This window comes from Talpa occidentalis, unplaced genomic scaffold (assembly GCF_014898055.3).
Source record: "Talpa occidentalis isolate TD23 unplaced genomic scaffold, MPIMG_talOcc4v2.1 talOcc4.9, whole genome shotgun sequence".
Lineage (NCBI taxonomy): Eukaryota > Metazoa > Chordata > Mammalia > Eulipotyphla > Talpidae > Talpa > Talpa occidentalis.
This window is the reverse complement of record NW_023605305.1, coordinates 96,198,683-96,212,487: the sequence shown is the minus strand read 5'-3', so window position 1 is coordinate 96,212,487 and position 13,805 is coordinate 96,198,683. Positions and strand designations below refer to the sequence as shown.

Below are 13,805 nucleotides of genomic sequence, written 5' to 3'. Positions count from 1 at the left end.
TAAACTGCAAGTATTTTTTTAGACCAACTGTACAGCATTATGGAGAGCCTATGGATGAATAAATCAATCAGTTAATGTCAACCTGATTTCCAAATGCTGGGAATAGAAGGAAGCATGGTCATGGAAAGAAACTCCTGGGGTCAGAAAAGTTTAGGCACTCAGATCAGCTGGCCCCAGGATCCGAATCTGTAAAAGGGGTCTGAGAGTCCCCGTCCAGCCCTCTGATATTCTAAGAGATCATTAAAAAGGAACAATGGGTTAGGCCAATCTGATCATCATTGTAATTTAGGACCTGTTCAAACTGTCAGAGTCTTCAAGATGTATCACATAGGAGGGAACTGTGATAATTACTAAGGTCAACATTAATGAAGGGAATTTTAAAAATGTGGAAGGTTATTGAATAATTTTAACAGTCATTTTGTTTGAACTGTGCAAAATATCAACAGTGAAATTTTAGGAATGTACTTTTAAAGGTGCCAAGCAGCAGCTGATCTAGAAACCATCTGGGGACAGTCTGATCAAGGAGGAAGAAAAATCGCTATGAATTATAGCCAGTCTTCTTGAAAATAGCCATAGTTTTTAGCATTTTTCAGATCTTGAAGAAGTTCATTCCACACTTACTCAAAAACCTATGTAAACACCCAACAAATTCCTCTTCTGTGACTGATAGCTTTAATGGGCATGCAAAATAAATATTCATCTAAATTTATCAATCTTTAAGGCACCTGTTGTCTCACAATCTAATGTTAAACATATTTTCCTTATCAAATTATTGATTTTGATATTACTTAAAGCCCTAAAGATTTCAGGTCAGTCAGTGGCTCCAAATGAATCAATTATTCTGTAGAAGCAGCAGTAATGCCTTCATTGAAGTGTCCTTTTCTCCTAGCTCTCTTCAATCCCAGAGCACAAAGAATCACACTCCAGGTGAGGCTAAAGATTATCTGTTAGGTAAAATGACTCAGGTCAAAGACTGCAGAAAGGATTGCATGACTCCATTTTGTAAATGCAACAAACCTTGTGGGTTTTAGAGTTGGGAGAAGCTCAAAGGGGAAACCAATAAGTGCAGCTTTCATCCTCCAGGAAGGAATGGCTACAAAAGCTAAACCTGGTTGTGCTATTTCAATTCAGGCAAAGGGAGAAGGTAAAAAATTTGCAAAATTTTATCTTTAAAAATGAGTGTAATTCTATGGCTCCATAGCATCTGAAAATGTTTACATAGTAGGCACTATAATGTGAGGCTGATTTGGGTTGTGGGGGAAGTTGGGAGAAAGAAAAAGCAAACGCCACTCGCCCCCTAAAAATCCTCCAGTCTGTCTTGACCAACTGTAGAGTATTAATAAATAAATGAAAGGAACTATTTTGACAAGACTTCTTACAGCGCCACTCAGTAATGTTAAGAATTAACATTCTCTTTCTGGACAACTTGACAGCAAAGTCCAGAAGAGGAAGCCAGAAAATAATTCAGGAAAAAAAAAAAAAGCTTAAAACGAGCAACATAAAAGTCTGATTATGATTTTTAATTTCATTTTTTGGTTCCTCTACACTTGGCAGAACTAACCCATTCCCACAACTGTGTTCTTCAATGCGAAGACAATCATTTCTGGAGCGACAGAGCTGCAGATGTCAGGCTGGAATAATCCCAGAGGCAAACTGCCAGGTTTGGGGCAGCTTCCTCGGTCACTACTCCGAATGCTCAGGCTTGCGCTTGGGCTACCTGCGGGCCTGTGGTCAGCGCGTATCGCTGCAGACACCTGCATCAGCAGCTCCTTAACACCACGCGACCCGCGCAAAAGGTCCAGTAAAGAAGGAAAGACACCCCACTGAGGGCGAGGGGCCCGTCTGGCAACGCCCTTACTTGGCTGTAGATTCTGAGGCTTAGCCCCAGGTAGGCAAAGCGCCGAGAAAATGCTCAGTTACCGAGAAAATGCCCCTGCCGGAACCGGTACTTGCTATTCAATTGCCCGCCCGCCGGGACAGCACCGTTATCACCCAGTGGAAGGAAAGTGTCCCTTTCCTTCGCCTCGAGAGCTCCTTCCAGTGCGCCCCCTCTTGCGTCCCCACCGATCTGCTGCCCACTCAGGCTGCACGTCCGGGTGGCCGGTCTGGGTGGCCCCGGGATCTGGGAGCTGGGGAGCTGGGGCGCCGGGTTCCGCTCAGCACCTGGAGTCGCCAGAGGTCGCCCCGCAGCTGCACACTCGGAGGCGCAGTTGAATCACGGGTGAATCACCCCTTGCAGGGTCTTGGAGTTTCCTACGAGAGGAGGCGGGACAGGGGAGTGGATTAGCCGGGGGCCGCCCACCACCAGGCGAGTGACCAGCTGGGGGCGGGGAGTCGGGAGGAGCGCGCGGGGGCGGGCGCCCGGGTCCGGAGGCAGGCGAGGGCGTCGCTTGGGCCCTATAAAGCGCACGGGGCACCGGCTTCCCCAGACTCGGGTTCTCCGCGCCCCTTCCCACTCCCTCTAATCTCCCTAGGGCGCCTCTAGCCCAATCTCCCCAGCTTCTGGGGCGCACCAGAATCTTTCTGATATTACCTCCGGCTCGTGGACATGGCAACCCGGGTGTCCTGCCTCGAGGTTGCTCGCACGCTCCTGCTCGCTTGGGTCCTGGTCCAGGTCACCGGTGCCGCAGGTAAGTGGCACCCGCCCTTGTAAGGCCTGGGGCGCGCTGTCCGGAGAAGGGGGGGACTGTCCTGGCGCGAAGTGGGCTCACCCTGTTGCTGGGAGGTGTCGCCTGCACCCGCTTACGCAGCTGGGTTTGAATGAACGCCGGCCCCTGGGAGCTGAGGCAGGGGGTGAGGGTTGGTCGTTCGTGCCCCTTAGCGCCTTCTAGAGATGCTTGCTTGGGGCATGCATTGTGGTTGCATAATTTGGCTCCAGTTTAAATTTAAGGAAAGATCTTACAAGTGAGCCCCGTGCGGCCTTGAAGATGGTGGAACATGGGTCTTCATCTGCATGGGTCGGCGTGCAATGGTTTGGATCTTATCCTTTGCTACGTGTGCCCTTTCCTTGATAAAGAGCAGCCTCAGTCTCTTCCTCATGGACTGTTTTTGATCTCGATCAGGTTAGAGGCAGCCTGTTGCAAAATGTCCCCTGGATTGGAGCAGGCACCACATTGTGGGTGCCCCATATGCCTGTTAGGTGTGTGGCACTGGGCAGACTGACCTCCTGAGTGTTGGCAAAGCGCACCTTAATAATGAAGCACCCTAACATAATAGGAAATTAGGCTTTCACAATGTCTCCCTGGGTCACTTGAGTAGTTTCACTATGAAAATGGAAACAAGTCAAGATGTGTGGCTTTTTCATTGTATGCAGTCCTCACTCTTCTCACCCATGTGGGATTTGCCCTTTTCCCTAATATTCCGAAACCTCTTCCTAGCCAGACACCCTTGCTCTCCTGGGATGGGCTGAACTTCCAGGGGGAGTTATCACAGGGCTCCCCTATGAACAATTCAAACAAATAAGGGTCTCCAAATCCTTGTCTAGCTCCTTCGACTGCAAGGTAGACCTAGCCATGAGGTTTCTAGACCCAGAACTTCCAGAACTTCTTTTCTCTAAAAAGTTCAGCAGTAAAGCTTTTGTGGTGGACACAAAATAGATGTGAGATCTGTAGTGACAGGAGACGGGAAACTGTTTTATATCATCATTGTGAAATCACATGCTGAGCAGTTCATGTAATAACAGACGAATTTCTGTTGTTTAAAGGCACTGAAGACATAGCGGTAGCATATAATTTAACTTGGAAATCCACTAATTTCAAGACAATTTTGGAGTGGGAACCCAAACCTGTCAATCACGTGTACACTGTTCAGATAAGGTAAGCAACATATAAAAAATAAAAGAAAGAAAATTAGGGTTTTTGATGTTTCTATTTTTCCTGTGCCGATTACAGATGTCTTTAAAGCCGATTAGTGGGTGATATTTAACAGATGACAGAGAGGGCATTGATAGTAATTTGCTGGCAGAGCCATGCTCTATCAAGGCTGCAACCTTTCTAGACCTTAAGCTGATAAAATTTTTTATTTGTTTATGGAGGTGATGGGAAAATTAATAAGCAGAGTATAAGCTGCTAAGAGTGAACCTTTCTGAGCAGGCCCTGGCGGCACTGATGGCTGTGATGCAGGCTGGCTGAATGACAATTTCATCTAAGCACACCCAACTTTTCCTTTCCTACTGTCTAGCCAGTGAGCCCAGTTGAAACATGTGAGGGCAGAGGTGGGGAGGAGTTTGGGTATATACATTGCCCTTCAGCGGTTTTTGATTCATTACATTTAGACTCCATGATTCAAAGTTTAGTTATGTACATGATCAGAGGAGATCAAATCATGACTCAGTAGCCAGGAAGAAATACTCCTGAGTCTGCACCCTGGGTGGCAGGGATGCTCTGCTCCTCCAGCCTCATCTCTGATTGACAGGAGCCTGTAATTCCCCGCGTTCAATCTAAGCATCCTTGTGTCTATCTTGATGGTTTTCACCAGATCATGGGCAAGTGTTTGTTTTCTGAAATGTTCTCGGAGGCTTGGTAGCAATCTTATTAAATAGGAGACTGTGGCTGTGGCTGTTCTTTAACAATAATTGTATGAAGGAACAAAAGTATCACTGGCTAAAATTAATAGTGTTTGTTTTAGCTTTGGGCGAGTCCTTCATAGCATTAAGGAGTGCAGCTACCCACAGACGGAGTGTGTCTTTTAGGTAGACATTCTTGTTTCTAAAAATGAACTTCATGATGACCGTTGCCAAGCCAACAGGGGAGAGAATTTGTGTACATGCATACTTGTGCAGATAGGGAAAGAAGGAGAGAAAAGAATTTCATAACCCAAGGTACAAATTGTGATTTTGGTAAAACTTGTCATTGAGAATCATTAATTCTTGTGATAGAGTGCTGAGGTTTACCTTAGTAAACACGTCCCTTCTAGATAGTTAAAAATAAGGTTATAGGAGAAATGCTTACCTCCTAAATGTATCCGATCGTATTTGGGGTGAACTTATGGAAACCTATCTTGATTTTTAAATATAAACTTTTGTTAACTTTAAGTTTTCGGGTTTTCCAAGGCTGCTGAAATTGGAGGAGGGCCCCTGATATGCTAACATCCTAGAGCGAGCTGCTGCTTGCGGAACCTGGGGTGGAGGCGTGATCCTGCTGAGCTAGCGGTCTCTGCACACTCTCCCCAGTGTGCTAGAGGATTGGTGAGCAGTCCCTCCGCCCCTGCTGGAGATCTGCACTATCTCCTTCCTCTCCATGGGTTAACAGGATTCTTGGGTGAAAAGGGCCATAGCTTGTATTTTATAGAAGAAGAAACTTGCCCAGGGAAGGACATGGATTTATTCATAGCTACACTAATGGTCAGCACTGTTTGGACCAAGGTCTCTCCAGTAACCCACACCATCACCTTCTCGGGTGGGCTTGCCACAATCTGAGACCCCCACAGACTGGAGAAGGAAGGAAAGCATTCCCACTACAACACTCCTCCTGGTTTTCCTTCCCTGGAGAAAGCATCTTAACCTGCTGCTCCCTTCTGCACCCACCCAGCCTCGCCGCCATCCTATTTCCAGCAACCAGGTGCCACTGCTGTCCCCTAAGCCCCTGATGTCAACTCCAGCTACATTTTCCCCTTTGGAAACAGTTTTCAGTGGTGCTGGGGAAGCGTGATTGGCTCACGCCTTAGCACCCACCATCACTGTAATGTTGGTTCTGTGGGAAATATTCTGAATTCTAAAACTGAACTTCCAAAACTTCTAGAAAACAACCTCTTCCTAAACTGGTGAATCTGAACTCTGTTAGAATGTTTTAGTACTTCAGGTAGGACGTCTGTGTTGTCCAAATCAGATTTTGCAATACCTAGAGGAATCTTGAAGGCATTAAATTGTTAATGCTGGTAGTAGCATGTAGAGAAACTTACTGTAGAATTGCCCCTTCTTTACCTGTTCACAAGACTCTTCTACTTTTGAAGATACAGGTGCTTGTGCTGAAGTTTGCCCCAAAGCACTGTGTTTCCCACATACAGGCTGGGAGGAACCGCATGCCAGCCTCTCAGATGGAATGCAACCTTGCCAGTCCTGTTACTGGAACTCCTTGTTTGCCATAGCAATGGAGAATCATCATGGGCTTATTTACTTTTTAAAAAGAAGTAATATGATTTTTAAAATGCATTTTTGGTCATTCTGGAATTAAGATCACCTCTCTATTTTTATCACAGAAAATGAAAGGAATCTAGGAAACCAGAATATTTCCTTATCAATCTTAGTTTGTGAATTTTAAGGCAAAGAGCATATATCCTAGCCTGGTTATCCAGTTCAGAGTTTAAGGAAATCTGAATGTAAGACTCAAGGGCGTGGATATAGACAGTTGGCTCCACATAGCAGCTTGTTTCTCCCCATTCAGCCTGTAAATGCGGACCATCTATTTATTACTCAGCAAGGCTGGCTATGTAAGACACCCTGCTGCTTGATGGGGGAGCACAAGTCCTGGGCCCCGGTACCAAGCAGACCATGTTCACATGAACTGCTTTAATGGGCTCAGTGCTGGGCCCAGGGAAGCGGGTCATCCATTCTAATCAAGTTGCTCTAGAGGCCCCTGGGAAGGTGGGATTAATGTGTGGCCCTGAGTCTTAGCAGTCAGTGATGCTGCAGGCAAGAGGGGGTAGCTGTCACTTTACAGGGGACAGAAGAGTGTGGCTAAAGTTGCACTGACATTTATCTATGGGCTGACCGGTTTTTTAGAATAATTTCATTTTTAATAGATGTTCTTTAAATCATTTCCTCATTCATGACATCTTACAAAAGAAAGATTTGTGTTTTAGCCCCCTTAGTCTGTCAGACTTTGTTAGGAAGATGCCATCTGTGCCATATGTTATTCCGTAATCTTTGATTGATGGGATGTGGACACATCTTGTAAAATTGAGGGAGGCACGTCTTATAATTTGATGAAAAGACTCGACACTCACATTCACGAACGGTGTGACCTTGTACAAATTACTTAATGTTTCTGAGCTTCAACTGTCCTCACGTGTCAAAAAGACCCAACACATACTTGCTAGGATTATATCAAATAAACAAATGTGTGAAGGGCCTGGTACTGTGCCTGGAGTATAATAGATTCAATAAAAGTGAAATAACCACGTGACTAATGATCATGCTAGAAGGTAATATATAGAATATATTATTATATAGACTTTATGATTACTCCATTGACTGTATCCTACAGGGACTGTAGAATGTGATATGAAAAACAGAATATGATATAATACAATGAGTAGACAATAATAATTAATTGGGCTTTGCTGGAGGATGGTCTTTCTCCCATGTAACCATGATAAATCATCAGCTTTTTAAAAAAGATATTTTACAAAATGGTTCAGCAACTACCACAGTCAAACTTCTGTCTGGTTCAAAATCCAGCAGTGTGACTTAAACCTGGTCACTTTGTCTCACTTTGCCTTGGTTGCCTTCTCTGTAAAAACAGGGATCACTCCAGAACCACCCCAGGTTGCTGTGTGGACTCACATGTCTCTGAAGTGCTCAGTATAGCAAATGCCGGATTGGGAGTGGTTGTGGGCACCTGTGTATACCCAGTAGCACAGCCAGAAAGGATCCACCTTGCTGGATCACATCATAACATTCCACTTCTCCTCCTTCCTCGCTTCCTCTAGCCGTCCATTAGGAGACTGGAAAGGCAAATGCTTCTCTGTGACAGAAACAGAGTGTGACCTTACTGATGAGATTGTGCAGGACGTGCATCAGACATACTCGGCTCGGGTCCTGTCCCACCAGGTAGACGCCACCTCTTCTACTGGGGAGCCTTTGTTTACCAACGCCCCACAGTTCACACCTTACCTGGAGAGTAAGTAGCTCGGTTTGTAATGATTTTCATTCTTGTGGTTGTAAGCTTCTGAATATTCTTGTGAGCTTGTGACCCTTAAGGACCATTAGGTAACAAATATTTACCCATAAACACATCTTTCTCAAACTGGTATATGCACATTCACTTTACTCATTCCAGACATGGTAAGAGGATCACAGAACATGAATTTGGAGTTGATAACAGTAACTTTCTGTTTCTGTCCAGGGACCCTACCAATAACCAGATGGACGTGGAATTGGGGAGCAGGAAATCCACCAAGGCTGGGGTTTCACCATCTCCCCATATATCTACACACACACACACATGCACACACACACATACACACACACATCCTGAATTTTCCTTCAGGTCAACAGACCAGAAGTCATACCTAGTTGAGGGTTTTCACAAATCCCAAATCGTGGGCAAAGTTCACTCCCTCTGAGAACATTATTGGGCCTGCTGACCTTTTCAACCATTTGACCATGATTTGAGTCCCATGATGTGCTGGCACTTGCCAAGCCAGCTCCCTGCCTCCTTCCTTTATGCTGGTTTTGAGAATGTGGAATGCTTTCCTCCCCAGCCTTTGCCCCAGTAAGCTGACCTTAGTATCTAATAAAGGAATGCGCAGAATTCCTGCCAAGTAGAAGATTTCAAATTTTTTTTGAGGTGGGGGGAAGGGGTGGCGTGTGACAACTATGGTTCTGAATTAGGTATTTTAAGTAAATACATGTCACACATTAAGAAAGGTGAAATCAGCTTCTCTTTTAAGATCTACAATGAAAGGTTAGGATGAAAGTGCTATGTGATGGGTGTTTTTATATTTACTCCTCTGAGAGAGAAGTTTCTTGAGGCAGCGATGGTGAGGAGGACCTAGGGACATTCAGCCAGCCTTCCCTCTGGTATCTATTTGAAGGGTTGAATGAGGAGTAGCTGCACCCCCACGGTGTATCTGGCTGCCATCCCCAAGCCAGTTTGCCAGCACTTGTCTCTGACCTGTCCAGCTGCTTATCCCTCTGAGCCACATCCACAGGCGCCTCAGTAACTCAGAGGTGTCGCTGGTTCTCAGTCTCTCTCCTGTGGATGACATAGTCATGATTCGTCCTTTTAGAGTTCCAATATTCCTTCCATAATTGAGGTTTTTTGGGTCAGCCATTTTTGGCACAAGTTAGAAATTATTTTATATGTTCATTTTGCAGGTGCTCACACATACACACACTACTTGCATTTAATTTGTGTTAAATGGCTGGGGTTTCCTTTATTATCATTCAACCTAAGTACGTGATATCACTGAGCCACTACAAAGGCCCCTTGTTAAAATTGGTTCCTTGAAAACCAGGACATTTCCTGGTCTCTCCCACTGCCCCTAACTGATTGTACTTAACATGCACAATTATATTGTTTAATACGATAGCCACCAACCACGGGTGGCTATTCAACACTTGAAATGTGACTAATGCTGTACATGTAAAATACACACTGGATTTCAAAAGAGATCTCAAAGTGTTTTTAGGTGGATTACATGTTAGACTAATATTTTAGATATATTGGGTTACATAAAATAGATTATTAAAATTAATTTCACTTGTTGAAATTTTTCCAATGTGACAAGGACATTTAAAGTGACACTGTGACTCCCAACAGGCAAGACTGCTATAGAATGTCCCCAGTGCCAAATCAGCTGGGAACCCCCTTACTGGCTACCCCCAGGGGTGATTCCATGCATGTGTATTAGAAAGGGTGACTAGGTTGTTGCTAATTAAGATAACGCAATGGGATTCTGCTTTGCATAGAATTCTCTCGTTCCAACCAAGCTCATTTTCTGTTTCAGCCAAGCTTGGACAGCCAATAATTCAGAGTTTTGAACAACTTGGTACAAAACTGAACGTGACTGTACAGGATGCATATACCTTAGTCAGGAGGAAGGACAAGTTCCTAAGACTCCGGGATGTCTTTGGCCAGGACTTAAGTTACACACTTTATTATTGGAAAGCCTCAAGTACAGGAAAGGTGAGCACTCTTTCATTTGCTTTTATGGTCTGTTTAAAATTGATCTTATAGCCCATTTCTCCCCCAATTTGAAACTAGCAGAAGGGGTGGCTGAGAGGGCAGTGTGGTGGATGGGGTGGGTGCCTGCTCTCCTGCTTCTCTGGTGACTTCGGGGCTTCAGGCAGGCTCCTCAGCCAAGGGGCTGGACCAGGTCTGCCCAGGGTCCTGCCAGCTCCCACATTTCTTCCTCTATTGAGCATCCCAGAGACGAAAGTTGTTTTCCACTCAATGGCTGATACTTCATCCTTTTTTTTCCTTTATTATATCTCCTAACAAAATTGGGTTGGATGTGCCTACAGTGGCTATTTTCGGTCTTGGAAAAAGCATCCTTAGCAATTACCAGAGGGAACTGATTAATCAAGTTACTTCCTATCCTTTAAATGCTACATGATCCCATGTAGGTTTTTACTTCTACAGTAACTTAGTAAAGAGGAAATAATTCCCTCTGAGCCCAGAGGAATTAACAACTCTACCTTTTAACAGAAAACAGCCAAGACAAACACAAATCAGTTTTTAATTGATGTGGACAAAGGAGAAGACTATTGCTTCCATGTTCAAGCTGTGATTCCATCACGAAGAACTAACCAGAAGAGTCCAGAAAGTGCCATTGAGTGCACCAACCAGGGGAAAGGTGTGCCCCGAGGTGAGTGACTGTGCCCACCCTTAATCTGGAGACCTGGATGCCATCCAGAGGACGAGCTCTACCTCAGAGCCCGGATGTTCTTCTTTTGTTCAGGAAGAACTGCCCTAGTTTTGTGTCTTTGTCTTATTTAGGTGCTCTTACAGTTTATGCATTTAGAAATGTTTTTATGTTATTCTCTTATATCAGCAAGTGTCTTCTTGAGCACCTACCCTGTGCCAAGCTCTCTGTTGATCAGGATTCAGCATTAAATCACAGATTTCTCTGGGCATTTTTTCATCCTTAAATTCTGATCTGAAGGGTTGTGAGCAGCATCTGGATCAGTGCCCAGTAGACTTTTGTACGTGCCCACTAGGGGTGGCTGCCACCGAGGTTATGAAGTCGAATGGGTCAGGGAAGGAATAGAGTGTATCAGATGTACCCATGCACACTTGTGTGCACATGGCTTGTCATGTGTGTCATGTGTGTGCACCTGGGGCTGCTCCCCAGCAAGGACTGGGTCCTCACTGGCGGTGCAGCAGGTGTTCAGACACATGGGTGAGGCAAAAAGGTGGGGAAATTTCCTCCAGGCTGGAGAGGGAAGGTGCTGAGTACTCTCAGGGAACAGAGGATCAGAGGGTAGTCCTGTGGCCTAACGCCTTATAAGATGGATTTAAACATTTAAACATTCCAACAAATTCTCTCCTGTTGATTACACTCTGCTTCCTTCTGGTCAGACCCTTTGGGTCATGACCCCTCTGGGCCATTGTCGCCCACAGTCCTTGCACCCATATCCCCAGCGCCCAGCTTGAATTCCATTGCTTCTGTCTCTGTGCTCACCCAGACCTCTGCCTCCCTGCTCCTCTGTCTGCTGAGATGTGTCCTTTGAGAACCATTGCAGATGCCACCTCCACCACTAAAGCTCTTCTCACCTGAATCCGAGTACATCCCACAGGGCTCTTTTTGCCCTGTCCATCTTCTGCTTTCTCATTGCCGCCAAACTCAGCATTATTGTTTTTTTATTTCATATGCATTTTAAATATTTATTTATTTTTAATTATTTTATATATTTTTACATCATTTTTCATTTTTGTGCAGTGCATGCATTTTCATCTTAGTTATGGTCCCCATAAAATTCCCACCACCCCTTCACCCGTGTACTATCATCATGGTCCCTTGTGCTCTTCCCACCCTTGTTTTGATCCTACTCCCTTCTCACCTCCTGCAGTATGTCTCTGATTTATAGTTTATAGTTCAAAAAAGATAAACTCATGCTATTTGCAGCAATATGGATGGAGCTGGAAGGGATAATGTTCAGTGAAATAAGCCAGAAAGAAAAAGAAAAATACTAGATGGTCTCACTTATAGCAGGAATATAGAGGATCCAAGTACAGGATCAGAAAAAAAACCTAATTATAATAAAGTAAAAACCAAAATCAACAGGCAACTATAAATCAAAAACTCAGCATTATTTTTAACCTCTTGTTTCTAACAGTTCTTCTCATTTCCAGCTTTTCTAGACTGTGAGCCTTACCCATTTATATTCAATGGCCCTTTGAGTGCTTTTGGCCATTGTCAATTGCCTTAAAACATCTAGGGTTTGACAAATTCTTTCCTAATCTAAATGTGTTGTGGTGGAAAGCACAGAGGAAAGAAATTTCAAATTATGCAAAAGCAGGATGGTATTATCGAGGATTATGCCCTCTGTCCTGCCTACTGATAAACGAGATTCACATTCTTAGTTGACTTGGTACCTTTTACTTTTCAGAAATGTTCTTTATCATTGGCGCTGTGGTGTTCGCGGCCATCGTCTTCATCATCGTCCTGACTGTGTCTCTGCACAAGTGCAAGGAGGCAAAAGCAAAGCGGGGTGGAAAAGAGAACTCCCCTCTCAATGTTGCATAAGGAAAAGCGCTGCAGGAGCTGCCAACTACTGCAAAGTTTATATTGCACTGTAACCAAGAACTCTTAAAGAGACTAGACTACATAGAAACACACAGAAGGATCTAGGAGCCTGGAGTCCCTCGGACTCAAAGAAAGCTCTTTATATGATCTATTCTCACATTAGCATTCTGATTTCAACATCAGCACTAGTTATTTTAATGTAACAAACGGTACAACCTATTCCAAGTTTTAACGATTTTTATTTTAACACTACAGCACCTGTTGCACATACCATGCTTTTGACTGTATATTCTGCACTCAAGAAGAAACCAGGTTATCTGAGCAAAAAAGCAAATGAATAAATGTCTTAAAGATTCCTGAGTGGACTGATAGAGAACTTTGAGCATCTGGCTTCAAGCCATATGGGAAAGTAAAATGGAAATTGGGTGGACTTTTATAACTCATCTGTCCCTTTATAATATGGTATTTAATTTCTTCTCTTTTTGGAGTTTTTTTGGGATCAAAACATTTGAGAAACTTTTATATGAATGCTTTAAATACAGAAATCTTCTATTTTGGATACATCCCTAATATGCATTAGAGTTTAGCACTTTAACTGACTTAAATACTGTTGATTAAATACTTGACAGCTGGCTATGTTTTTATATGACTACTACAAAAACTACATAGAATTTATGATCTAAGGTACTTAAGACTTCTATGGTCAACATTGTATATATTTATATAATTTTTTAAAAAGGTTTTGTATATGGGAATTTTCTATTTATAAAGGTAATATTGTACTGTTTGTATATATTGAGATAATTTATTTAATATACTTTTATATAAATAAAGGTGACTGGGAGTTGTCATTATTGTGTTTACGTATCTTCCATTTATTTATGGTTTGGTACTCATAATAGTTGACTCTGCTGCTATAACAAATGACCCTAAAATTCTCAGTGGTTTATAACAATATTTTCTTTATTCCTCATGTACTTTATTGTTTGGTGGCTGGAGTTTGACTGCAGGCCTTCCTAATGTCTTCTCATTTCTAGGAGCCAAACCAAAGGGGAAGCCCCTTTTGTTTTGTTGGGTTTGGTTTTATTTTTAAGTTGTGTTTTTTTTTTTTTCTCCCCAGAGAAGGGTTAGCTCCTGGCCAGGCATAAAACTCAGGCCATTGCAATGATAGCACTGAAACTTAACCCCTAGGTCACAAGGGAGGCGTGGAAGCCCTCTTGGATGAGGGCAGAGGGAAAAGCAGAAAACTGGTGGGGCCAGGCAGCTGCATCTTCAAACTTTAAGCCAGCTCTTAAACCATCTGCTCCACACTGGCCCTTTTCACTGACTGGGCAAGACACACGACCATGCCTGACAAAACTCCACCTTTGGGCCAGCTCCACAGGCCGTACAGC

At 43.8% G+C, this 13,805-nt stretch overlaps 1 protein-coding gene across 1 annotated transcript; it reads left to right on the top strand.

Moving 5' to 3' along the window:
* The first annotated feature begins 2,366 nt into the window (after positions 1–2,366).
* On the top strand, positions 2,367–13,274 carry F3 (coagulation factor III, tissue factor). Its single transcript, XM_037499923.2, has 6 exons — positions 2,367–2,630; positions 3,704–3,815; positions 7,648–7,838; positions 9,670–9,848; positions 10,371–10,530; positions 12,275–13,274. The coding sequence occupies exons 1-6, from the start codon at positions 2,549–2,551 to the stop codon at positions 12,409–12,411; spliced, it is 861 nt and encodes a 286-aa protein (XP_037355820.1). The 5' UTR covers positions 2,367–2,548; the 3' UTR covers positions 12,412–13,274.
* The last annotated feature ends 531 nt before the right edge of the window (positions 13,275–13,805 follow it).

Excerpts from the sequence above, each read along its gene's own strand:
- F3 (XM_037499923.2), top strand. The coding sequence starts at position 2,549 with ATGGCAACCCGGGTGTCCTGCCTCGAGGTTGCTCGCACGCTCCTGCTC. Across the intron at positions 2,631-3,703 it reads CCAGGTCACCGGTGCCGCAG|GCACTGAAGACATAGCGGTA; the intron begins GTAAGTGGCACC and ends TGTTGTTTAAAG. Across the intron at positions 9,849-10,370 it reads AAGCCTCAAGTACAGGAAAG|AAAACAGCCAAGACAAACAC; the intron begins GTGAGCACTCTT and ends ACCTTTTAACAG.